This window comes from Salmo salar, chromosome ssa13, assembly GCF_905237065.1.
Source record: "Salmo salar chromosome ssa13, Ssal_v3.1, whole genome shotgun sequence".
NCBI lineage: Eukaryota > Metazoa > Chordata > Actinopteri > Salmoniformes > Salmonidae > Salmo > Salmo salar.
In genome coordinates this window covers 27,433,380-27,461,120 of record NC_059454.1, presented here as the reverse complement: position 1 = coordinate 27,461,120, position 27,741 = coordinate 27,433,380, and the positions used below count along the sequence as shown (strand labels likewise).

The 27,741-nt window shown below is 45.8% G+C and overlaps 1 protein-coding gene across 2 annotated transcripts in view; it reads left to right on the top strand.

Moving 5' to 3' along the window:
• Positions 1-26,359, top strand: part of LOC106566791 (semaphorin-3ab) — a 31,165-nt gene extending 4,806 nt beyond the window's left edge. Inside the window, exons 2-17 of one of the 2 annotated variants that reach the window (XM_014135181.2) lie at positions 3,491-3,645; positions 4,889-4,951; positions 5,172-5,291; positions 6,240-6,333; positions 6,566-6,685; positions 7,677-7,822; positions 7,939-8,053; positions 15,076-15,148; positions 16,494-16,638; positions 22,184-22,403; positions 22,490-22,578; positions 22,699-22,740; positions 23,260-23,414; positions 23,728-23,789; positions 24,307-24,449; positions 24,637-26,359. In XM_014135181.2, coding sequence (XP_013990656.1) covers positions 3,491-3,645; positions 4,889-4,951; positions 5,172-5,291; positions 6,240-6,333; positions 6,566-6,685; positions 7,677-7,822; positions 7,939-8,053; positions 15,076-15,148; positions 16,494-16,638; positions 22,184-22,403; positions 22,490-22,578; positions 22,699-22,740; positions 23,260-23,414; positions 23,728-23,789; positions 24,307-24,449; positions 24,637-25,080 — 2,186 coding nt within the window. In that variant the 3' untranslated portion in view covers positions 25,081-26,359. Of the gene's footprint in view, positions 1-3,490; positions 3,646-4,888; positions 4,952-5,171; positions 5,292-6,239; positions 6,334-6,565; positions 6,686-7,676; positions 7,823-7,938; positions 8,054-15,075; positions 15,149-16,493; positions 16,639-22,183; positions 22,404-22,489; positions 22,579-22,698; positions 22,741-23,256; positions 23,415-23,727; positions 23,790-24,306; positions 24,450-24,636 lie in introns of both variants that reach the window. The other variant, XM_014135180.2, reaches the window with a different exon arrangement.
• The last annotated feature ends 1,382 nt before the right edge of the window (positions 26,360-27,741 follow it).

Here is a 27,741-nt window from a genome sequence, read left to right as displayed (position 1 = left end):
TACCAGTCTGAGGAAAAGAGCCAGCTGTCCTAAAAAGGACTCCCACCACAGTGTGTTTTCACATTTGTCTGTGTGTGTGTGTCTGTAATTGCGCTTGCCTGTGTGTGTGTGCGCTCGTTGTGTGTCTGCCTGTGTCTCCTGATGCAGGAATGTTCTTAGCTGTGTCACACGCCATACATTTGTCCTAATCACACATACGCCCACCAGTGGCTCCCATGACTGAGGTTCTCTAATGTCAACTGGCTTGGGTTTGTTTGGTGGCTAAAAGCATATGGTCACTCCCGTCCTCCTGGTGCCAAGCTAACTCACGGCATCCACATCCACACAGAACAAGAGGAAGAGAGGGTGAAGGGTATACAGAGACTCGCCCCAGAAATGCCACAGATACCAGGGGAAGTGTGAGGATTGTAGCATGATGGCATGGGGGCGGAGAGGATGGGGCGAATGGGCGGTGAAAATTTGTCAAATGTTTTCTTTGATTTAGATTGACAGGGTCAAGAATCAACTGACTGGTGGTCAAGGGTCAAGGTCTTAAGCACCTTGCTGTCTCTTTCAGCTTGTCTGAGGACGTCTGCACTCTGCAGTAGAGGTCTTCACGGATCGAACCTGAATACCCGAGACCCGACCTGGGACCAGAGCGGCTGACAGACCCGAATGGAACCAACCACGGCTCTGCGTAGCTTATAGCATATTTATTTGATGCTAATGAGGTGAAAGTATTGACTGATAGAAGGCCTAGCCAACATATAAAGGCATATTTCTTCATCAGAAGAGCAACTTGGCTGACTCTCTTGGGAGTCCGGTCCGGGTCTAGTCTGGTCCGGGTCTAGTCAGGTCCGGGTCTAGTCAGGTCCGGGTCTAGTCAGGTCCGGGTCTAGTTAGATACAGGTCTAGGCAGGTCCGGGTCTAGTTAGATCCAGGTCTAGGCAGGTCCGGGTCTAGTCAGGTCCGGGTCTAGTCAGGTCCGGGTCTAGTCAGGTCCGGGTCTAGTCAGGTCCGGCTGGTGAGGGCAGGTCCAGGTCTAGTCAGGTCCGGCTGGTGAGGGCAGGTCTGGAACCCCCACTGGGTCAACACGGTCATCGCTGTCAAGGCAAATGCCCCAGAGGAAGGATTGGCCCAATGGGGTGGGTGGGTGCATCTGGTGTGTTGGGAGTGAATCAGGAGAGTGGCAGTAAGAATGTGCGTGTCTGTGTGTCTGTGTGTATCTGTGTGTGTGGTGTGCGTGTATGTGTGTGTGTGAGTGTATGTGGGATGTGTGTTGGTGTGGAGACTACATGTCAGTTTCTATAAGGGGGATTTGTGCTTGGGAGAGGCAGGAATGTGTTTTCTGTCACCCTAAATAAGAAGCATTCATCATATACTCAGAATGTATACTCAGAATGCTCTGGCCATTGCTTCTATAGTCCAGTGTGTGTGTGTGTAAGTATGCAGTATGTACATAGACTGAGTGTACAAAACATTAAGGACACCTGCTCTTTCCATGACATAGACTGACCAGGTGTATCCAGGTGAAAGCTATGATCCCTTATTGACGTCAGTTGTTAAATCCACTTCAATCAGTGTAGATGAAGGAGAGCAGATGTTTAAGCCTTGAGACAGTTAAGACATGGATTTGTGTGTGAGTGTGTGCCATTCAGAGGGTGAATGGGCAAGACAAAAGATTGAAGTGCCTTTGAACAGGGTATGGTAGTTGGTGTCAGGCGAACCGGTTTGTGTCAAGAACTGCAACGCTGCTGGGTTTTTCATGCTCAACAGTTTCCAGTGTGTATCAAGAATGGTCCACCACCCAAAGGACATCCAGCCAACTCGACACAACTGTGGGAAGCACAGGAGTCAACATAGGCCAACATCCCTGTGGAACGCTTTTGATACCTTGTAGAGTCCATGCCTTGACGAATTGAGTCTGGAAGGAGTTCTTAATGCTTTGTACACTCAGTGTACAGTATACACTCAATGATCAGTTTATTAGGTACACCACACCATTCACGAAAATGGTTTGCTCCTACAGGCAGTGAGTCACAGTCGTGGCTTGCTGTATAAAGCAGGCAGACAGGCATGGAGGCATTCAGTTACTGTTAGAAAACCCAGCCAGTCAGCGGCAGTCCTGTGGTAGGCAACAGCTCGTTGATGGAGAATGGCAAGAATCGTACAAGCTAACAGGTGGGCCACAAACAGGCAAATAAGATGGTTATACTCTTATCAAGGAATTTGATGGTGATATTTGGGACGTGTCACTCACCAAGTTTGCCAACAACCAAGAGTGTGTGTGTGCAGTTTGTCAATCTTACTCTCAGTCCTCCCGATATCTTTAAAATAAATCTTTGCTACCTCTTTCGCCCAAAACATTTAACTGATTCAATGAACTCCAAATGGCACTTTATTTTATTTTTGTATTTTCCCTCAATAACAGACAGTCTGCTCCAAATTAACTCTCCATTTGATTATTTCTTCTCTTTCATGCCTTCTCCCCATCGATTTATCCTCTTCTCTTCGCTGTGTCGTTTCTTCCACGCTCGTCATGGCTCATTTCTCAGTCTGTCAGTTTCATCACAATGGCATCAGTCTAATCGCACTGTTCCAGTTTTACCACCAGACACGGTCTGTCATTAAGTCTCCATCTTCTCCAACCCCCCCCCCCTTCTATCTTCTATCAAACACATATGCGAGCTAAGCTTGAGCTAAGCTTTCCTAAAGGGAAACAGATACTTCTGTGTTAGGACAGTTAGACGAATGTAAACAAATCCATCCTCAAAATTCCTTCCTATGTGATCTCAAAGCTTGTAGACATCTGCTGTATGTTAGTGTAGATCCGTTTGTGTGGGAGAAGTGTGGTTTCACAATAAGAGTAGACTGATAGAAGTGACGATTGTCATTCTCTGCTAATCGCTACTCTTAGCTATCGGATCTATCTTGTACAGCCTCTATCGTAGCTGTCATTGTATCCCTGTTGTATCACCCACTATCGTCTTATCTGTCTGGAGATGTACTAGTTACTTTTCTCTGACGGACTTTGACTTTGCCCGATAAGAGTGCTTGAGAAATGAATAGATGAATGTGTGATAGATACTGTGGGACAGGGTTTGTGATGTGTCATATTATGTCTGTTTGTGGAATGGAGTTGGACTTATGCAGAGTCCATGCCACAGAGTACTACAACTCATATGATTGATGGATGCAGCCTAGTACTACTCATTAGCTGGTCTTTGGTGTACCATCTGAGATATTATAGCTGGTGTGTGACTATGTGTTTTTGATCTCTCTGCCTTTCTATCTGTATATTGTAAGCTGTCAATAAATTGTTTGACCATACTGTCAAGTTGTATTCGTCATGAGATTACAGATGCAGTATAACTGTAATATTTGATTTTGTACCATATTGTGACTGTATCCTCATGTCTCTCTGCTGTACAGTGTCCATATTAGGACATCCTCAGTACTGTGCTTCTGGTTGTTGTATTAATCTCTGGATTTTTCTCTCTCTCTCTTTCAGAGCTGGTCCAGAATGGCCGTCTCCTGTCCCTGCCCCTGGCGGCGGGGGACATGCACTCTCTGCTGCCAGACGAAGATGGCCGCCGGCTCTACGTGGCCATGAAGGACAACCTGCTGTCCACAAGCCTGGACGACATCACACAGAACCCACACATGGTCAGACTGCCTGGCTCTCTATAGTCTTCTTTCACACTACAGAGCCCAACCGAGCCTACCCTAACCAAGCTGCACTGAGCTGGCCTAGTGACACATCCACCATAGTTGTTGGAACTTATTTGAAAAAGACGATGTGAAAAGCGATTATCCAAACCACAGTTTGGCTCTGGTCTGCATGATAGTGTGAAAGGGGTAATAGATTCGATACAATCCCATTAACACATTCATTCATACAGTACAGCTACACTCCCCAGTAAGGAAAACTAAGGAAAACTGTAACTCAGAAAACCTTGTGAGAGAAAGAAGGGGTGGATGACTGTCACAGTCACGGTGTGTTGTCCAGTGTGTATGGCTAATGGAATGTAAGGGATAATTAAGCCCAATTTGATGGTAATGAGAATATGGACGGTGAAGCCATCTCCAGCTGTCCAGCGTCCCTTCCTCTTTCCATCAAGCCCCCTGTCTCTCAACCGCTCTCTTTCACACCAACACTCATTCTAATACCCACAGATCCACACACACACACTCTGTCCACACACACATTTATACAGGAAGGCTCTCATAGAGTAGCACGTAGTGTATAAGTGAGAGTTTCATTCACCCCTGTTCCCATTTCTGCCTGGCAGGAGCTTGACTGGAGCCATGAGCCCTCTAATAATGCTATCCTCTGATCAACCAACCCCTGAGGCATTCCTATTGCCTGAGTCCCTCACCACCAGCCCACATCACTCACACTGACAGAAGAGCTGTGTGTGTGTGATCACTCTCTCCAACATTCTATTTATCCATGTCCACTACCAATCATATCCTCCTTTAATTAGATTGTTTCTCCCTACCACATTCAAACCCCCAGTTCCTTTTCGGTATATTACTAATTGAATTGCATGTTGCACAGGGATTAGTGTAGTTTCTATGGATTTCCATATCTTTGTCCATGTGACGGAGCATAGAATATATTTTCAGCTGCCAATGTATAAAACTCCCATCCAAGAAATGTTATTTGTCACAGATGGTTGATTTATATAAGGTTGTTTTTCACAGTGAGAAACATGGTGGTCTCTGATTCTACTCCTCCCTCTGGTATTCACTGATAATGAAAACATCTTTATCTTATCACATGATCTCTGATACGGCCCCTAAATGACTAACTCAGTGAACATGCTATGGAGGTTAGTCATCTATGGTGGCATCATACCGGATAATCATGGTGGCATGACAACTATACTGGCACTTCCTCTTTCAGCTCTACTGGCCAGCAAGTCCAGACCGGGTCCAAGAGTGTTTGATGGCTGGAAAGGACCGGGAGGTGAGTGGTTATGGTACACACACACACACACACCCACACACACACACACACACACACACACACACACACACACACACACACACACACACACACACACACACACACACACACACACACACACACACACACACACACACACACACACACACACACACACACACACACACACACACACACACACACACACACACACTGTGTTAACTTCTAGTCTCCCCTACAGTTAGAGTGTGCTAACTTCCTGCGGGTGCTGCAGCCCTACAACCAGACCCACCTGTATGTGTGTGGGACCGGAGCCTTCAACCCTCGCTGTGCCTTCATCCCCACCAATGCCTTCCTCAAGGTAAAATCACACACACGAGCGTCACACAGACACGCGAGCGTCACACAGACATGCGCGCGCGCACACACACACGCACACACGCACACACGCACCCGGAGTAGTTTGAGAAACACACTCTACTGATGCCTATCTCAAGCTTTCCCTCTCTGTCCCTTGTCCCTCTACATCTGTCCTATAGCAATAAATCCTATATCCGTGTGTTTTATCTGACTATAGGTCTAGCTGTCTACCCCTATAGCTACGCTATCTGTAGGTATACCTATGTGTACTGTACTGTGTACCCCTATACCCTGATACCAGCCTGTCCTATCTGTCTCTGTGTGTTTACCACGTGTCTTAACAATTCTTAGCTAAACTTCCTCCCTCCCAACCTCGCTCCCTCCCTCTTTCTCACTTTCTTCTTTCACACACTATTTTTCCACCCTACTCTGGTCCCCAGTGTGCTGGTGTCTGTGTTTCTGAGAGAAGGTCCTAAACCCATTAAAGGTGTCTGTGTTTCTGAGAGAAGGTACTAAACCCATTAAAGGTGTCTGTGTTTCTGAGAGAAGGTACTAAACCCATTAAAGGTGTCTGTGTTTCTGAGAGAAGGTACTAAACCCATTAAAGGTGTCTGTGTTTCTGAGAGAAGGTACTAAACCCATTAAAGGTGTCTGTGTTTCTGAGAGAAGGTACTAAACCCATTAAAGGGGCTCAGACTCCTGAGCAGGGACACGAGGGGAGGCTGTGCTGTGAGCGGCCAGTGGCGCTGCCTCCCTCACACTGCATTTTACAAAATGTTCACCCAAATATTTACAGCCATTACTACCTCATTAATCTATACAAGTCTGGGAAAGTTTCAGAGGTGTACTGTACATTAGTTATGTGGCAGTGTGATTGTGTGTGTGTGCGTTTGTGCGTGCGTGTACACATTGTGTATAATGTGTTTATTCAAGTATGTTTATTTGGCAGTCGGAGCGACAAACTCTGTCATTTGGAGAGACTGAATGTGGGAAGGGAAAGTGTCCATACGATCCACACCAGAAAACGGCCACAGCCATTATTGGTAAGACCACGACAGTATGTGTGAGAAAATGTCTTGTGTGTGAGTAAGTGAAAATGTCTTGTGTGTGAGTAAGTGAAAATGTCTTGTGTGTGAGTAAGTACACACTAATAAAAGGACCTGTTTGCTGTCCTTATAGGTGGATGTTGATGATAATGTGTGTTTATATGTGCTGTTCCATAGGGTAGGCCTATATAGTATGGTGGATAATGTGTTTGTCTGTATTCGTGTACAGATGGCGAGCTGTACGCTGGGATCTCTTCCGACTTCATGAGTCGAGACTCGGCCTTCTTCCGCAACCTGGGCAGTCGTCCTGTGATCCGCACCGAGCAGTACGACTCCACCTGGCTTCAGGGTAAGGAACTTGGTCTCAGCGATCTAGGATTCTGTAGGAACCTCTCTATAGGCTTGATCAAACAATAACAACTAAATCATTTCTCTTCATTCTCTCTTTCCCTCTTACTCATCACAACATTTTCCTTTCATTCTCTGTCATTTGTTTCCTTTCTCTTTCATCTCCCTTTCGATCTTTCTCTCTCATTTGTAAACTCTCCATCTCTTTCTGTCAATTCAATTCAATGTAAGGGCTTTATTGGCATGGTAAACATATGTTAACATTGCCAAAGCAAGTGAAGTAGATAATAAACAAAAGTGAAATAAACAATAAAAATGAACAGTAAACATTACACTCACAGAAGTTCCAAAAGAATAAAGACATTTCAAATGTCATATTATGTTTATATACAGTGTTGTAACGATGTGCAAATAGTGAAAGTACAAAAGGGAAAATAAAGAAACATAAATATGTGTTCTTCACTGGTTGCCCTTTTCTTGTGGCAACAGGTCACAAATCTTGCTGCTGTGATGGCACACTTTGGTATTTCACCCAGTAGATATGGGAGTTTATCAAACTGGGTTTGTTTTTTCGAATTCTTTGTGGATCTGTGTAATCTGAGGGAAATATGTTTATTTAATATGGTCATACATTTGGCAGGAGGTTAGGAAGTGCAGCTCAGTTTCCACCTCATTTTGTGGGCAGTGTGTATATAGCCTGTCTTCTCTTGAGAGCGAGGTCTGCCTACAGCGGCCTTTCTCAATACCAAGGCTATGCTCACTGAGTCTGTACATAGTCAAAGCTTTCCTTAAGTTTGGGTCAGTCACAATGGTCAGGTATTCTGCCACTGTGAACTCTCTGTTTAGGGCCAAATAGCATTCTAGTTTGCTCTGTTTTTTTGTCTCTCTCTCTCCCTCTTTCATTCTGTCTAAATTGCAAACTTTCTCTCCCCCCTCTCTCTCGCTCTCTCTCTCTCTCTCCATCTCTCTCTCTTCCTCTCTCTCTCTGTCAGATGCCCAGTTTGTGAAGGTGGCCTCGATGGCGGAGACTGATAACCCAGAGGATGACAAGGTGTACGTGTTCTTCACTGAGCGGGCTCAGGAGGCAGAGGGGGCTGCTGGGAAGGTGCTGTACTCCCGAGTGGCACGTGTCTGCAAGGTAAGATCTCTACGTGCCGGTGTGTGTCTGCTGGTACTGACGTGTGTGTGTGTTTATATTTGTTCTATCATAGTTGCTGTCTATGTGGATGGTGACATCTGTTGTAATCTGTACAGAATGACATCGGGGGCCAGAGGAGCCTGGTGAACAAGTGGAGCACCTTCCAGAAGGCACGCATAGTCTGCTCCATCCCTGGATCCGACGGGATACAGACTCACTTTGACCAACTACGTGAGTATCAACTATCAACTTTACCTCACTCTTACTTACCAGTGATCACACACATGTCAAACATACAGACAATCATCCTAAAGTACAACAGACATACCATATGTCTTCATTAGTATTCAATCTCAATAAGACCGCAGTGGGGGAGGGAGTGAATGTTGTACAGACTGTACTGGCACTGAAACAGCTATGGAAGTGAAGATTCTATGCTTGGCCAACAGAAGGCCCAGTGTTTGATCATGCAGCCAGCATAACTCCACTCCACCCCGGCTTGTGGTAGTCCACTCTGTTACCACGGTGACCAACAGCCTTGTCCATTTACCCTGCTCTGCCTCTGTAGTACTTCAGCCCTGGTCGCCCAGGCAACTGCTCTGAAGTCTCTTAGTCTCTGTTAGAGAGGATTTAAGAGTCTGGTACTGTCCTTCTGCTGTTTCATCTTCTGTTTTTCATGTGTGTTATGGGGTGATTAGTGTGTGTGTGTGTGTGTGTGTGTGTGTGTGTGTGTGTGTGTGTCTATGTTTATGTGTACACTCTGTCATGGCTGGTTATATAGGCCATGGTGTATCAGTAAGTGATGTGATCAGTAGCTGGCCTCGCTGAGAGCGAGACAGAGAGACAGGACCGGTCCCTTATCACATCTACCTTTGTAAAGACAACCAGACAGTAGAATAAACAACCTGAGCTCTACTTCCCCCCCTTCCTTCTCTTTGGGGTTAAACTAAGTCAAACACACACACACACACACACACACACACACACACACACACACACACACACACACACACACACACACACACACACACACACACACACACACACACACACACACACACACACACACACACACACACACACACACACACACACACACACACACACACACACACACACACACACACACACACACACACTATGACACACACTCCTTCGTGTCCAACCCAACACGTCTCAGCCAGGACAGTGAGTAGGAGGATGAACATAAACATCCCCACACAACAACCTGCCCCGGGACACATTGCAGCTGAAAAGATCATCAAAGATCATCAGCCCAAGAATGCCGCCGGTGTTTAGTTTACGCCATGCTCCGTCGGCCAGAAACACTACGAATCCCATGAGCGCCTGGTGTGTCCCCGGGTCCCTCATGGTGGAGGAGTGGACACAGTCTGAGTCAGGTTGTTATCTATGCCGGAACTTCAACAGGAACATTTGAGCTAAACTTGTGTCAGCTTTGACAAGAGCCACTATCCTGGCAGGTCATCTCTGTTTGTACAGGTGAAAGGGATTGTTTACAGTGTTGAGTACTCAACCATCAACGTTTACTGAATACATTAGTTTCTAATCCTACAGTCAGAATAAAGTGGTTCCAACAGTAGTCTTGGATTGAAAGCTTATGAGAGACATGGTTAGCGAAAGTCTTAGAGTATCACAGTTTAGTGGAATTTTTATGGATTTAAATATAGCCCACTGGGCACAGACATCAATTCAACGTCTATTCCACGTTGGTTCAACATAATTTCATTGAAACGATGCGGAAACAATGTTGATTCAACCAATGTGTGCCCAGTGGGAGAAACATGTAAACATTTAAAAGGTGTAATTGTTCAGAATAATATCAACAGAATTCACTGCTATGTTGTTATTGTGTTGTTATTCAGGACTGTCATACCAGGGGTTTGAACCAGTTGAGGTTTGAGGTTTGAAAACTTCGGTCCTGAAGCAGAGGACTAAAAGGTCTTGAGTAGTTTGTTTTGGGTTTATACATTTCAGGGATTTAGAGGAAGTTCCTATGTGTGTGAGTGTGGCCAGGGGGTATGCAAGACAGAACCCACATCCTAGTCCCTAGATAGCCCAACTCTGATGAGGGAAGAGGAGTGAGAAGGGGGAGTGAAGAGGAGGGGTGAGGAGTTGAGGAGAAGCGGTCGTTTTTTGGGATAAGGCTGGGAAGGATAGGGGCTGGAGCCTGAGGGGTGCGGGCTAGACAAGGGTATCTCCCTCCAGGAGAAGAGATCCCTTTGATTAGAGGAACTGACACAGGTAGAGCCCTCTGGAAAGAAAAGTAGAGACACAGAGAGAGCGAGAGAGCGAGAGAGAGAGAGAGTGAGGAGAAAGTGAAAGACAAAGAAATATAGAGGAAAGAGACTCCCAAAATGGGGATTTGAGAGAGATGATTGTTCAGACAGAGAGAGAGAGAGAGAGAGACAGCCAGCAGTGCCTCCACAGCATGGTGTACCCAAACTCCTCTGCTGGTGTTATGCCCTGGGCTATGCGGCGGCGTGTGCGTGCAGTGGTGTGTGTGTGTGTGCAGTGGTGTGTGTGTGGGAGGTAAGATTAGATTCCCACCAGACTGATCTCATCGAGGCCACCTGAAGCAGCAGGAACGAGAGGAATGTGAGAATAGTTATACGCTTCATTGTGTACCACACCACAACTACAAGCCCAACATACATACTCTCTGTATGCTAGCGTGTGTGTGTTTGTCTGTTTGTGTGTTTGTGCGTGCATGCATTCCTGTGTACGTGTGTGCATGTGTTTATGTGTCGCATCCAGTATGTCTGTGTGTACAACTGGTTCATGTAACTGTGTATACACAGACTACGTGTGCGTACATTTTATTTTTAATTTTTATTTATTTCACCTTTATTTAACCAGGTAGGCTAGTTGAGAACAAGTTCTCATTTGCAACTGCGACCTGGCCAAGATAAAGCATAGCAGTTCGACACATACAACAACACAGAGTTACACATGGAATAAACAAAACAAACAGTCAATAATACAGTAGAAAAAAGAAAATAAAAAGTCTATATACAGTGAGTGCAAATGAGGTAAGTTAAGGCAATAAATAGGCCATGGTGGCGAAGTAATTACAATATAGCAATTAGACACTGGAATGGTAGATGTGCAGAAGATGAATGTGCAAGTAGAGATACTGGGGTGCAAAGGAGCAAGATAAATAAATAAGTACAGTATGGGGATGAGGTAGGTAGATAGATGGGCTGTTTACAGATGGGCTATGTACAGGTGCAGTGATCTGTAAGCTGCTCTGACAGCTGGTGCTTAAAGCTAGTGAGGGAGATATGGGTCTCCAGCTTCAGAGATTTTTGCAGTTCGTTCCAGTCATTGGCAGCAGAGAACTGGAAGGAAAGGCGGCCAAAGGAGGAATTGGCTTTGGGGATGACCAGTGAGATATACCTGCTGGAGCGGGTGCTATGGGTGGGTGCATCTGTGGTTACCAGTGAGCTGAGATAAGGCGGGTCTTTACCTAGCAGAGACTTGTAGATGACCTGGAGCCAGTGGGTTTGGCGACGAGTATGAAGCGATGGCCAGCCAACAAGAGCGTACAGGTCGCAGTGGTGGGTAGTATATGGGGCTTTGGTGACAAAACAGATGGCACTGTCCAATTTGTTGAGTAGAGTGTTGGAGGCTATTTTATAGATGACATCGCCGAAGTTGAGGATCTGTAGAATGGTCAGTTTTACAAGGGTATGTTTGGCAGCATGAGTGAAGGATGCTTTGTTGCAAAATAGGAAGCCGATTCTAGATTTCAATTTGGATTGGAGATGCTTAATGTGAGTCTGGAAGGAGAGTTTACAGTCTAGCCAGACACCTAGGTATTTGTAGTTGTCCACATATTCTAAGTCAGAACCGTCCAGAGTAGTGATGCTGGACAGGCGGGCAGGTGCGGGCAGTGATCGGTTGAAGAGCATGCATTTAGTTTTGCTTGCATTTAAGAGCAGTTGGAGGCCACGGAAGGAGAGTTGTATGGCATTGAAGCTCGTCTGGAGGTTTGTTAACACAGTGTCCAAAGAAGGGCCAGAAGCATACAGAATGGTGTCGTCTCCATAGACGTTGGATCAGAGAATCACCAGCAGCGAGAGCGACATCATTGATGTATACAGTGAAGAGAGTCAGCCCGAGAATTGAACCCTGTGGCACACCCATAGAGACTGCAAGAGGTCCAGACAACAGGCCCTCCGATTTGACACACTGAGCTCTATCAGAGAAGTAGTTGGTGAACCAGGCGAGGCAATCATTTGAGAAACCAAGGATGTTGAGCCTGCTAATAAGAATGTGGTGATTGACAGAGTCGAAAGCCTTGGCCAGGTCAATGAATATGGCTGCACAGTAATGTCTCTTATAGAGGGCGGTTATGATATCGTTTAGGACCTTGAGCGTGGCTGAGGTGCACCCATGACCAGCTCTGAAACCAGATTGCATAGCGGAGAATGTACGGTGGGATTCGAAATGGTCGGTAATCTGTTTGTTGACTTGGCTTTCGAAGACCTTAGAAAGGCAGGGTAGGATAGATATAGGTCTGTAGCAATTTGGGTCTAGAGTGTCTCCCCCTTTGAAGAGGGGGATGATCGCGGCAGCTTTCCAATCTTTGGGAATCTCAGATGATACGAAAGAGAGGTTGAACAGGCTAGTAATGGGGGTTGCAACAATTTCTGCAGATACTTTTAAAAAGAGAGGGTCCAGATTGTCTAGCCCAGCTGATTTGTAGGGGTACAGGGGTGCAGTTCTTTAAGAACATCAGCTATCTGGATTTGTGTGAAGGAGAAATGGTGGAGGTTTGGGCGAGTTGCTGTGGGGAGCGCAGGGCTGTTGACCGGGGTAGGGGTAGCCAGGTGGAAAGCATGGCCAGCCGTAGAAAAATGCTTAATTCAATTCTCAATTATAGTGGATTTATCGGTGGTAACAGTGTTTCCTAGCCTCAGAGCAGTGGGCAGCTGGGAGGAGGTGCTCTTATTCTCCATGGACTTTACTGTGTCCCAGAACTTTTTTGAGTTTGTGCTACAGGATGCAAATTTCTGCTTGAAAAAGCTAGTCTTAGCTTTCCTAACTGCCTGTGTATATTTGTTCCTAACTTCCCTGAAAAGTCCATATCAATGTCTTGTTTGTGTACATGTTCATGTGTCATATATTTGGTCAGTGGTTGATCTGTGTCATGGGGATGGGAGGGATGGAGGACAGTGTGGGGCCATAGGAGACAGAGAGACAGAGAGGCCTAGCTGCATGGCAGGAGAGGATTGGTCATGGAGGATCAGCTCGTCTTCAGCTCTCACACTGAAATGGCACATTACTGCCTGGGATTCGTTAGGTTGGCCCACTCAGCCGTACCACCATACCAAACAGCATTAGTCACACGCACACAAATAGGAACACACTTGTACACACACACACACACACACACACACACACACACACACACACACACACACACACACACACACACACACACACACACACACACACACACACACACACACACACACACACACTTGCTCGCTCGCATGCTCACACATACATACGCACACATTTCGTATCCGATGATGACTTCCACTACTGCTTGTGGGTTTGCTGCCAACTGTATAATCCGATGCGGGATGCACATTATCTGCCGTTGAGGCCGGTCTCTTCGCCAGGCTACGTTCTGTCCCTTTTTCCTCGGTCAACTGCACTCCTTGATGGCAGAGGCCACGCCAGGTGGAACGGTCTGGAGGGAGGCAGGATTTATCCCACACTTCTTTAGCGATATCTTCAGTTGGTTCTTTAGCCGCCTTTTCTGCCCACCTGAAGAGCAACTGCCCAGTTGTAGCTGTCCGTGCAGCATCTTCTGTGGCAGGCGATCCTCTGGCATCCGGATAGCATGGCCGAGCCATCTAAGCTAGTGGTGTGTGATGGACTCGTCAGTGCTCCTGCAGTTGGTTCTCTGTAGGATCTCTGAGTGCGGAACACGATTCTGCCTGGTCACTTTCAAAATGCGCACCCCACCTCTGGATTATTTTAGTTTATGAGTGTAAACCCATCTGCACTTCTGAGGGTACGGAGAAAGCAACTTCTTGGGCCGTGGGTGGTCTTCAGGGCATCATAAAAGTTGTGCATGTCATATCTGTCCACACAAGCTTGTATTTCTTGTGCTTTGGAGATCCACCAGTCATTTTGTAGATGTCGTAGAGCACTCTGTGCCTCCCTCCACTGCACTTGCAATTGCTTTTGAGGGCTTCAGAAGTGGGGTTGTTAAGTGTGGCTTTATGTACCTTGTCTTTGCTGTGGAGGGTGGATATGTACCTTGTCTATGCTGTGGAGGGTGGATATGTACCTTGTCTATGCTGTGGAGGGTGGATATGTACCTTGTCTATGCTGTGGAGGGTGGATATGTACCTTGTCTATGCTGTGGAGGGTGGATATGTACCTTGTCTATGCTGTGGAGGGTGGATATGTACCTTGTCTATACTGTGGAGGGTGGATATGTACCTTGTCTATGCTGTGGAGGGTGGATATGTACCTTGTCTATGCTGTGGAGGGTGGATATGTACCTTGTCTATGCTGTAGAGGGTGGATATGTACCTTGTCTATGCTGTGGAGGGTGGATATGTACCTTGTCTATGCTGTGGAGGGTGGATATGTACCTTGTCTATACTGTGGAGGGTGGATATGTACCTTGTCTATGCTGTGGAGGGTGGATATGTACCTTGTCTATGCTGTGGAGGGTGGATATGTACCTTGTCTATGCTGTGGAGGGTGGATATGTACCTTGTCTATGCTGTGGAGGGTGGATATGTACCTTGTCTATACTGTGGAGGGTGGATATGTACCTTGTCTATGCTGTGGAGGGTGGATATGAACGTGGAGTTTCGTCGAACCAGTTCTGATGTTTCTTGCTGCTGTAGCCGATGGAGTGATGTACTTAAGGAGGACCATTTGTCGTCAATCGAACCCTCGTCATTCAGGAAAGTCTCAATGTTCTCTAGTTTTTCTGCTAGAGAGCGATGTAGGTTGTTATGTGCCTCTGTTTCCTGGAGTCGAGCACAGTTTGATAATTTTTTGGTGGACTTCTTGAGGTGGATGACCATCTGATCTGTCCAGCACTCCGCTTCTCTCATCGCTCGCGTATTGAGAACACACACAGAGAGAATACTCACAACCGTACCACAAACTCAACCCTGTCATGTCACATATTTATAATCAGTTTGACCCAAGTCTCTTACCTAATGCAACATGTATCCCTTCTCTTCTCCTTCCAGAGGACATCTTTATCCTCCATGATGGGAAGGACAAGAAGAACCCCCTGATCTACGGACTCTTTACCACATCCAGGTGATTCAGCCTGTTCGTGTGTGTGTGTGTGTGTGTGTGTGTGTGTGTGTGTGTGTGTGTGTGTGTGTGTGTGTGTGTGTGTGTGTGTGTGTGTGTGTGTGTGTGTGTGTGAGAGAGAGAGAGAGAGAGAGAGAGAGAGAGAGAGAGAGAGAGAGAGAGTGAGAGTAGAGAGAGAGAGAGAGAGAGAGAAAGACAAAAAGAGAGACAAAGCAAGAGAGAAATGGCTTAAGTTTCAGTTGGGCCACATAGAAATGTCCTTGTTTTTGAATGAAAAACATTTTTTTTGTCCATTAAAATAACAACGAATTGATCAGAAATACAGTGTAGACATTGTCAATGTTGTAAATGACTATTGTAGCTGGAAACGGCTGATTTTTTAATGGAATATCTACATAGGCGTACAGAGGCCCATTATCAGCAACCACCACTCCTGTGTTCCAATGGCACGTTGTGTTAGCTAATCCAAGTTTATAATTTTAAAAGGCTCATTAGAAAACCCTTTTGCAATTATGTTAGCACAGCTGAAAAGTGTTGTTGATTAAAGAAGCAATAAAACTGTCCTTCTTTAGACTAGTCTAGTATCTGGAGCATCAGCATTTGTGGGTTCGATTACAGGTTCAAAATGGCTAGAAAGAAATAACTTTCTTCTGAAACTCGTCAGTCTATTCTTGTTCTGAGAAATGAAGGCTATTCCATGCGAGAAATTGCCAAGAAACTGAAGATCTTGTACAACACTTTGTACTACTCCCTTCACAGAACAGTGCAAACTGGCTCTAAACAGAATAGAAAGAGCAGTGGGAGGCCCTGGTGCACAATTGAGCAAGAGGACAAGGCCAGCATCCTGGAGTCACCTCCTCACTGTTGACGTTGAGACTGGTGTTTTGCGGGTACTATTTAATGAAGCTGCCAGTTGCGGACTTGTGAGGCGTCTGTTTCTCAAACTAGACACTCTAATGTACTTGTCCTCTTGCTCAGTTATGCACCGGGGCCCCCCACTTCTCTTTCTATTCTGATTAGGGCCAGTTTGCGTGATCTTGCGATCTTCAGTTTCTTGGCAATTTCTCTTTTAAATGATAAACTTGGATTAGCTAACACAACGTGCAATTGGAACACAGGAGTGATGGTTGCTGATAATGGGCCTCTGTACGCCTATGTAGATATTCCATTAAAAATCTGCTGTTTCCAGCTACAGTAGTCATTTACAACATTAACAATGTCTACACTGTATTTATGATGAATTTGATGTTATTTTAATGGACAAAAAAATTGCTTTTCTTTCAAAAACAGTTGACAGTTGATTGAAAGGTAATATTGACTGACACACTATCTCCTCTCTTCCCCACAGTGACGTTCTGAATGGTTCGGCGGTGTGTGTGTACCGCATGCAGGACGTGGTAAGGGCCTTCAAGGGAAACTTCTACCACAAGGAGGGACCACAGTACAAGTGGGCCGAGTTCACAGGAAAGGTCCCCTTTCCAAGACCTGGCACAGTAAGTTCTCTACTAATGAGCTGTCATTCCCTGTCCATCATTACTCACCATATTCTGATTCGTTAAGTTACAGTGGCAAGAAAAAGTACAGTTGAAGTCAGAAGTTTACATACACCTTAGCCAAATACATTTAAACTCAGTTTTTCACAATTCCTGACATTTAATCCAAGTAAAAATTCCCTGTCTTAGGTCAGTTAGGATCACCATTTTATTTTAAGAATGTGAAATGTTAGAATAATAGTAGAGAGAATGATTTATTTCAGGTTTTATTTCTTTCATCACATTCCCAGTGGGTCAGAAGTTTACATACACTCAATTAGTATTTGGTAGCATTTTCTTTAAATTGTTTAACTTGTGTCAAACCTTTCGGGTAGCCTTCCACAAGCTTCCCACAATAAGTTGGGTAAATTTTGTCCCATTCCTCCTGACAGAGCTGGTGTAACTGAGTCAGGTTTGTAGGCCTCCTTGCTTGCACACACTTTTTCAGTTCTGCCCACAAATTTTCTATGGGATTGAGGTCAGGGCTTTGTGATGGCCACTCCAATAGCTTGACTTTGTTGTCCTTAAGCTATTTTGCCACAACTTTGGAAGTATGCTTGGGGTCATTGTCCTTTTGGAAGACCCATTTGCGACCAAGCATTAACTTCCTGACTGATGTCTTGAGATGTTGCTTCAATAAATCCAAATAATTTTCTTTCCTCATGATGCCATCTATTTTGTGAAGTGCACCAGTCCTTCCTGCAGCAAAGCACCCCCATAACATGATGCTGCCACCCCCGTGCTTCACGGTTGGCATGGTGTTCTTCGGCTTGCAGGCCTCCCCCTTTTTCCTCCAAACATAATGATGGTCATTATGGCCAAACAGTTCTATTTTGTTTCATCAGACCAGAGGATATTTCTCCAAAAAGTACGATCTTTGTCCCCATGTGCAGTTGCAAACCGTAGTCTGGCTCTTTTATGGCGGTTTTGGAGCAGTGGCTTCTTCCTTGCTGAGCGGCCTTTCAGGTTATGTCGATATTGGACTCGTTTTACTGTGGCTATAGATACTTTTGTACCTGTTTCCTCCAGCATCTTCACAAGGTCCTTTGCTGTTGTTCTGGGATTCATTTGCACTTTTCTTACCAAAGTACGTTCATCTCTAGGAGACAGAACGCGTCTCCTTCCTGAGCGGTATGAAGGCTGCGTGGTCCCATGGTGTTTATACTTGCATACTATTGTTTGTACAGATGAACGTGGTACCTTCAGGCATTTGGAAATTGCTCCCAAGGATGAACCAGATTTGTGGAGGTCTACAGTTTGTTTTCTGAGGTCTTGGCTGATTTCTTTTGATTTCCCCATGATGTCAAGCAAAGAGGCACTGAGTTTGAAGGTAGGCCTTGAAATACATCCACAGGTACACCTCCAATTGACTCAAATTATGTCAATTAGCCTATCAGAAGCTTATAAAGCCATGACATCATTTTCTGGAATTTTCCAAGCTGTTTAAAGGCACAGTCAACTTAGTGTTTGTAAACTTCTGAACAACTGGAATTGTGATACAGTGAATTATAAGTGAAATAATCTGTCTGTAAACAATTGTTGGAAAAATTACTTGTGTCATGCACAAAGTAGATTTCCTAACCGACTTGCCAAAACTATAGTACATACAAGAAATGTGTGGAGTGGTTGAAAAACGAGTTTTAATGACTCCAATCTAAGTGTATGTAAACTTTCGACTTCAACTGTATGTGAACCCTTTGGAATTACCTGGATTTCTGCATAAATTGGTCATCAATTTTGATGAAATTGAAAGTCACAACAATAGACGAACATACTGTGCTTATAACACACAAATTATTGTATTTTTCTTGTCTATATTGAATACATAATTTAAACTTTCACAGTGTAGGTTGGAAAAAGTATGTGAACCCCTAGGCTAATGACTTCTCCGAAAGCTAATTGGAGTCAGGAGTCAGCTAACCTGGAGTCCAATCAATGAGACGAGATTGGAGATGTTGGTTAGAGCTGCCTTCTATAAAAAACACTCACAAAATTTGAGTTTGCTATTCACAAGAAGCATTGCCTGATGTGAACCATGCCTCGCACAAAGGAGATCTCAGAGGACCTAAGATTAAGAATTGTTGACTTGCATAAAGCTGGAAAGGGTTACAAAAGTATCTCTAAAAACCTTGATGTTCATCAATCCACAATAAGACAAATTGTCTATAAATTGAGAAAGTTTAGCACTGTTGCTACTTTCCCTAAGAGTGGCCATCTTAAAAAGATGACTGCAAGAGCACAAGGCAGAATGCACAATGAGGTTAAGAAGAATCCTAGTGTGTTAGCTAAAGACTTACAGAAATCTCTGAAACACGCTAACATCTCTGTTGACGAGTCTACGACACGTAAAACACTAAACAAGAATGGTGTTCATGGGAGGACACCACGGAAGAAGCCACTGCTGTCCAAAACAAAACATTGCTGCAAGTCTGAAGTTTGGATGTTCCACAGTGATACTGGCAAAATATTCTGTGGACAGATGAAACTACAGTTGAGTTGTTGGAAGGAACACACAACACCATGTGTGGAGGAAAAAAGACACAGCACACCAACATCAAAAAGTGTAAAGTATGGTGGAGGGAGCATCATGGTTTGGGGCTCCTTTGCTGCCTCAGGGCCTTGACAGCTTGCTATCATCGACAGAAAAATGAATTCCCAAGTTTATCAAGACATTTTTCAGGAGAATATTAGGCTCTGTCCGCCAATTGAAGCTCAACAGAAATTTGGTGATGCTACAGGACAACGACCCAAAACACAGAAGTAAATCAACAACAGAATGGCTTCAACAGAAGAAAATACGCCTTCTGCAATGGCCCAGTCAGAGTTCTGACCTCAACCCGATTGAGATGCTGTGGCATGACCTCAAGAGAGCAGTTCACACCAGATTCCAAGAATATTGCTGAACTGAAACAGTTTTGTAAAGAGGAATGGTCCAAAATTCCTCCTGATCATTGTGCAGGTCTGATCTGCAACTACAGAAAACGTTTGGTTGAGGTTATTGCTGCTAAAGGAGGGTTAACCAGTTATTGAATCCAAGGTTTCACTTTTTCCACCCTGCACTGTAAATGTTTACACGGTGTCACGTCCTGACCAATGAAAAGGGTCATTTGCCATAGTAGTATGGTCAGGGCATGGCAGGGGGGTTGTTTTGTGTTTTCTTTTGGGGGGGGGGGGGTTCTAGGGGAATTTGTTCTAGTTTTCTATTTCTATGTTTCGTTTTCCATGTTTGGCCGAGTATGGTTTCCAATCAGAGGCAGGTGTCTTTCGTTGTCTCTGATTGGAAGCCATACTTAGGCAGCCTGTTTTCCTTTGGGTTTGGTGGGTGGTTACTTTCCGTTTAGTTGTTGCACCTGACGGAACTGTTGAGCGTTTGTTATTTTGTTGTTTGAAGTGCATTCATTAAAATCTAAAGATGAGCACTATACACGATGCGCCTTGGTGTAATCCTTTCGACGCCTGTGACAGAACCACCCACCACAAGAAGACCAAGCAGCGTGGGAGGAAGAGCGGGACCGAGCACTATGGCTCAGAGGAGTGGACCTGGGAGGAGATTCTAGATGGGGCAGGACCCTGGACAAGGTCGGGGGAGTATCGCCGTCCGAAATAGGAGATAGAGGCAGCGAAGGCAGACTGGCGATACTGGGAGGAATGGCTGGGACAGCAAGAGGAGGCTGAGAGGCAGCCCCCCCAAAAATTGTGGGGGGGGTCATACGGGTAGTTTGGCTAGGTCACTTCACTAACTTCTTGGGCGTATAGGAGAGAGCTGTGGAGCAAACCGGAGCCAGTTAAGGAGTCAAGCGCGGAGTTCGACGCGAGATTCCGGAGAGTGGTACTGGCAGAAAGGGCACTGCGGAGCGGGTGTGCAGATGGGCGAGAAATGCATTGCGGTGTGATGCGCACTATCTCGCCCATCCGCACGCACAGTCCAGTACGGGCTCTGCAGCGTTGCCATGCGAGAGTTGGCCGGCAGCCAGGAAGAAGTGCACCGGCTCAACGCATCTGGTCTCCAGTGCGTCTCCTCGGCCCAGTTTATCCTGCGCCTGCTCTACGCATGGCAGCCCTCATTCCCCAGCACAGCCCAGTTCGCCCTGTGCCAGCGTTCCGCCCGTGCCGGGCTACAGTGACCATCCAGCCAAGACGGGCTGTGCCAGCCCTGAGCTCCAGACCTCTGGTGTGCCTCCACGGCCCAGTGTGCCCCGTGCCTGCTCTGCGCACCCAGTCTCCTGTAAGTCTCCCCAGTCCGGGGAGACCGGTTCCAGCTCCACGCAGGAGGCCTCTAGTGACGCTCCTCAGCCCGGAGCCTCCAGCGATGCTCCTCAGCCCGGAGCCTCCAGCGACGCTCCTCAGCCCGGAGCCTCCAGCGGCGGTCTGCAACCCGGAGCCTCCAGAGCCTTCAGCGGCAGTCTGCAGCCCAGGGCCTTCAGCGGTAATGGTCCACAGCCCAGAGTCTTCAGCGACGGTCCGCAGCCCAGAGTCTTCAGCGACGGTCCGCAGCCCAGAGTCTTCAGCGACGGTCCACAGCCCGGATCCTCCAGCGGTGGTCGGCAGTGCAGAACGGGGGCTACGCCCGGAGCCGGAGCCACCTCCGTAGCTGGAGGATTGGCGGAAGGGGCCTAGACGGTGGCCACCCTCCCTTCCCTCCCTTTAGGTTTGGGGTTGTTTTTGTGGGTTTTTGTTTGGGGTGCAGTCAGGGTTTGCACCTTCGGGGGGGGGGGTACTGTCACGTCCTGACCAGTGAAAAGGGTCATTTGCCATAGTAGTATGGTCAGGGCGTGGCAGGGGGGTTGTTTTGTGGGTTTTTATTTTGGTTCTAGGGGAATTTGTTCTAATTTTCTATTTCTATGTTTCGTTTTCCATGTTTGGCCAAGTATGGTTTCCAATCAGAGGCAGGTGTCTTTCGTTGTCTCTGATTGGAAACCATACTTAGGCAGCCTGTTTTCCTTTGGGTTTGGTGGGTGGTTACTTTCCGTTTAGTTGTTGCACCTGACGGAACTGTTGAGCGTTTGTTATTTTGTTGTTTGAAGTGCATTCATTAAAATCTAAAGATGAGCACTATACACGATGCGCCTTGGTCTAATCCTTTCGACGCCTGTGACACACAGTGTGTTCAATAAAGATATGAAAACGTATAATTGTTTGTGTGTTATTAGTTTAAGCAGACTGTGTTTGTCTATTTGTTGTAACCTAGATGAAGTTCAGATCAACTTTTATGACCAATTTATTCAGAAATGCAGGCATTTCCAAAGGGTTCACATACTTTTTCTTGCCACTGTATACTGAATGTAGCCAAAGAAGAGGCTCTCTACCAGTCAAAATTAAGGAATACAAGCACTATCTTTGACCCAACTCAAGCTCAACAACAATTCTAGTCCAAAGGCACAACTTTTTACAACTCTTCTCAACCTTAACTTGATCCCAACTTTAACCATGTTTTGCCCAACTCTTTCCATGTCATTGAATGCTTGATGCCAATGCAGCTCTCTGTACCTCTCTCCTCTCCCTTCAGTGTCCCAGCAGTACATACGGCAGCTACAGCTCCACCCGGCAGTACCCTGATGACGTCATCTTCTTCAGCCGTACCCACCCTCTGCTGCAGGAAGCAGTGCTTCCGCAGGGAGGGCGCCCTCTGTTCGTCAGGGTGGGAGTGCACTACAAATTCAGCCGACTGCTCGTGGACCGGGTAGAGGCAGTGGACGGACAGTATGACGTCCTGTTCATCGGCACAGGTGTGGGGATAGGTTTTGTGTATGTGTGCGTGCGCGTGAGTGTGTGTTTGAGGACAGTACAAGCAGGAGTGCCCTCTGTGTTGCAGACTCAGGCCAGGTGCTGAAGTCTATCCCCCTCCCTAAAGAACACGGTGTCACACAGGAGGTCACCCTGGAGCAGCTGCAGGTCTTCCAGGTACAAGTTCGTTGTATCCTTACTTTGACAAATCTGTAGTTTTAGATAATTTTTTGACATATCTGTAGTTTCTTCTGTTCTCTGGTTTACCCTAACACCTTTTCCCCTCTCCCACCACAGCACAAGTCACCTGTGACTACCATGACACTTTCCAAGAAAAAGGTAAGAATGATGCACATATACCCTCCCCCCAAAACACACACAAAGCTCCCCATCTTATATCTCCAAGAAGAGCTTAATCACTGGTTGCTATGGTAACTACAGAGCGATGAGGAATCCCACTGGGCACAGATGTCAATCCAACGTCTATTCCATGTTAGTTCAAAGTAATTTCATTGAAATGACATGGAAACAACTTTGATTTAACCAGTTTGTGTCCAGTGGGCTGGCGCACATTGAGATGGTGAATCTACATCAACACACGTAAACATGCTCTGTAGCAGTCAGTCTCAGTCGTGTGTGAATTTGGAAAGTGTGAATCAGCGAAGGCATAATTCCTGAAATAACTGAGGGTTGTGGCATCTGCTCTCTAAGCCATTTTATAATGATGTGTTTTTCTTCTCTGTTTTCTTGTGTGTGTGTGTGTGTGTGTGTGTGTGTGTGTGTGTGTGTGTGTGTGTGTGTGTGTGTGTGTGTGTGTGTGTGTGTGTGTGTGTGTGTGTGTGTGTGTGACTACAGCAGTGGCTGTTTGTGGGTTCTGCGGAGGGTGTGGCCCAGTTGGCTCTGTTCCAGTGTGAGCTGTACGGCCAGGCCTGCACTGAATGCTGCCTGGCCAGAGATCCCTACTGCACCTGGGACGGACACGCCTGCAGCCCCTTCATGCCCATTGCACGCAGGTGGACACGCTCAGCTCACACTCAACCCAGACTTATAATCCAACACTTACACTGTATATCTAGCTAGCACTTCACACAGTTACAGTATAGAACTACAGGAGAAACTAAACATGAATAAACATGCTGTTAAAATAGAGAGGGAAATAAAGCTGTAAGTTTAAGTCTATGACATGCCAGCTCACTCTCATATACCCAGTACCCACTCATCCAATACATGTCTATGTAGCTATAGGCCTGCCCTACTCATAAATGCTCACATTTAGTGCATACTCTTATCTAACATTATGTATTTTTTGGTTTCCTCTCACCGAAGGAGGAACGCTCGTCAGGTTGGTGATGAGGAGGACCCTCTGACACAATGTGTCAGACAGGGAGGTGAGCAGAGACTGTCACAAGCCACACCCCCACAGACATACAGTATCATTTACATTACATTTACATTTAAGTCATTTAGCAGACGCTCTTATCCAGAGCGACTTACAAATTGGTGCATTCACCTTATGATATCCAGTGGAACAACCACTTTACAATCGTGCATCTATATCTTTTAAGGGGGGGGGGGGGGGGGGTAGAAGGATTACTTTATCCTATCCTAGGTATTGAAGCTGGTTGAGAGAATGCCTGTCACAAAGGCAAAGGGTGGCTACTTTGAAGATTCTCAAATATAAAATATACATTGATTTGTTTAACACTTTTTTTGGTTACTTCATGATTCCATATGTTTTATTTCATAGTTTTGATGTCTTCACTATTGTTCTACAATGTAGAAAATAGTAAAAATAAAGAAAAACCCTTGAATGAGTAGGTGTTCAAACTTTTGACTGGTAATGTATACTAGCTTGGGTTTCTATATAGAGCAGACCTTGTGACATTTTTCTCTGTCTCTGTTCAGCTGGTCTGCAGGTGAAAGCAGAGCAGAGGATGATGATGGTTGCTGAGGGTAACAGCACCTATCTGGAGTGCATTCCCAAATCCAGACATGCAGCCGTCACCTGGTACATACAGGCAGGAGAGAACAGCGCTGAGCTGCATCAGGTACATACTGACACACAGGCAGTTACACGCACACACACACACACACACACACACACACACACACACACACACACACACACACACACACACACACACACACACACACACACACACACACACACAGACAAAAACACAAATAAAAACACACACGCTGGCCTACACACTCACACTCCTCTCTGTATTGCAGTTGCAGTCAGGAGAGCAGCTGGTGGTGATTGAGAGAGGTGTTCTGATCCGTCAGGCCGAGACGGGTCACTCTGGCGTGTACCACTGTCAACTGGAGGAGCATGGCTTCCGTTGGACTGCCGTCACCATCCGTCTGAGTGTGTGGAGCCCCTCCCGTGCCCTTTCCTGGTCCCCTAACAACCCCAACCCCAGCCCAGATGCCTCCCAGCCCTGGTACCAGGCCTTCATCCATCCCAGCAGCCTGGAGAAGCACTGTCAGAGGCTGGGCTTCCGACAACGCCGGAACCGCAACCGCGACCAGGATCAGACCAAGGACACCAACCGCAAGACAGGGGACGGCCCCAGGGGCGAGAGGTACAAACATGGAGGCCGAGATGGAGGTGGAGGCGGAGGCGGGAGGAAGAGCAGGAGCAAACCCCAGCAGAGGTCTCCACGAAGTGCTTAGATGCTCTACTGCCGACGACATGCTTTCTTCTGACTTACACCCTCAAACACTGTCTCACTCTCTCAAAGACACACACACACACATTTACAAAAACACATATTCATGTAGATTGGGGACATAGGAGGTTCAGTGTGGGCTGGACTCAGAAATGTGAATGTGGTTGCGTAGCGTGTTGTATGAAGGATGCACAGCATGTCCAAGAGACCGGTGAGGAATATATTAAGGCATGAAGAGGACCTGGAAGAATGTGGTGTCTCATAAGACACAGTATGGGAACTTGTCTGAGGAACTGACTGGGTCAGAGAAAAAAAATGCCCTGAAGGTGAAGCTAGCTGGGATCTGTCCTCCTAGAGAGGGAGTCAAAAGGACTCAAGCACGAGAGAGAGACTTAATGTGTCTCTGAGGCACAACATTTGTGATTTGTCTTCGATGTTTAATGTAAAAAAAAATCTTATTTAACTTTGTGTCGTATTTATTTCTGTTTTGAATAAAAAGGTTTGTTTCAGTAGTTGTATAGGTCAGTTTTATTTAGTAAATGCTCTGTGGTCTTCATTAGGCTTTCAACTCAAGCTTGACTCCACATAACTGGCATCATTGATGCTGGGTGTGTTTGACATTAGTGCATCAGAGGAATTAAAAGGGGGAAATCTGAGTCAAACTAGCAAGACTGCCAAAATGAAATGCAGCAAAGCTAAAGCATTTTTAATGCTGTAGAAAAATAAACTTTAGTTTTATGTTCTGGAGCAGCTGCATAAAAGCAGAGAGAGACAGAGACGTTTTTAAATGTTGTCAGACTTCTTTACTGAGCAAGGTCCTCGTGTGTGTGTGTGTGTGTGTGTGTGTGTGTGTGTGTGTGTGTGTGTGTGTGTGTGTGTGTGTGTGTGTGTGTGTGTGTGTGTGTGTGTGTGTGTGTGTGTGTGTGTGTGTGTGTGTGTGTGTGTGTGCTTTATTCACTACCATAAAGTATGATGGAAAGTATTTTATAATGAAACATGTAATGTTGATGCTTTCCTCAAAGACCTTGTTCAGATCCTTCCCTGATTCATTATGCGCTCATGTATTTAATTGTGTAGCGTATATTTATATCTCTGTGCCAATATTTATTTCATGTGATTTTCTAAATTGACTTTAAAATTAAATCAAATGTTTTCAATTGATCTCTCCCAAGTTAAGGAGACACCCAATGTAAATACTAAATTCTGCCAGTATGTTTTCATACTTTTCCTTTTTGTGCTACAGGAAACCTGTCAATAAACAATAGGAGACATACACGCACACATACAGTGCATTCGGAAAGTATTCAGACACTTTTTCCACATTTTGTTATGATACAGCGTTACTCAAAAATGGATAATCAACTTTTTACGGTCATCACTCTACACACAATACCCCATAATGACAAAGCAAAAACAGGTTTTTAGATTTCTTTGCTAATTTATTAATAATAAAAAACAGAAATACCTTATTTACATAAGTAATCAGACCCTTTGCTATGAGAGTCGAAATTGAGCTCAGGTGCATCCTGTTTCCATTGATCATCCTTGAGATGTTTCTACAACTTGATTGGAGTCCACCTGTGGTAAATTCAATTGATTGGACATGATTTAGAAAGGCACACACCTGTCTAGATAAGGTCCCACAGGTGACAGTGCATCTTAGAGCAAAAACCAAGCCATGAGGTCAAAGGATTGTCCATAGAGCTCCGAGTCAGGATTGTGTCAAGGCACAGATCTGGGGAAGAGTACCAAAAAATGTCTGCAGCATTGAAGGTCCCCAAGAACACAGTGGCCTCCATCATTCTTAAATGGAAGAAGTTTGGAACCACCAAGACTCTTCCTAGAAGGAGGTGACCAAGAACCCGATGGTCATTCTGACAGAGCTCCAGAGTTCCTCTGTGGAGATGGGAGAACCTTCCAGAAGGACAACCATCTCTGGAGCACTCCACCAATCAGGCCTTTATGGTAGAGTGGCCAGACGGAAGCCCACTAAGCATGACCCTAAGCACACAGCCAAGACAACGCAGGAGTGGCTTTGGGACAAGTCTCTGAATGTCCTTGAGTGGGCCAGCCAGAGCCTGGACTTGAACCGGATCGAACATCTCTGGAGAGACCTGAAAATAGTTGTGCAGCAACGCTCCCCATCCAACCTGACAGAGGTTGAGGATCTTCAGAGAAGCATGGGAGAATCCCCCCAAATACAAGTGTGCCAAACTTGTAGCGTCATACCCAAGAAGACTCAAGGATGAAATCGCTGCCAAAGGTGCTTCAACAAATCAAATCAAATGTATTTATATAGCCCTTCTTACATCAGCTGATATCTCAAAGTGCTGTACAGAAACCCAGCCTAAAACCCCAAACAGCAAGCAATGCAGGTGTAGAAGCACGGTGGCTAGGAAAAACTCCCTAGAAAGGCCAAAACCTAGGAAGAAACCTAGAGAGGAACCAGGCTATGAGGAGTGGCCAGTCCTCTTCTGGCTGTGCCGGGTGGAGATTATAACAGCACATGGCCTAGATGTTCAAATGTTCATAAATGACCAGCATTGTCAAATAATAATAATCATAGTAGTTGTCGAGGGTGCAACAAGTCAGTAACACAAGAGTAAGTGTCAGTTGGCTTTTTCATAGCCGATCTTTGAGAGTATCTCTACCGCTCCTGCTGTCT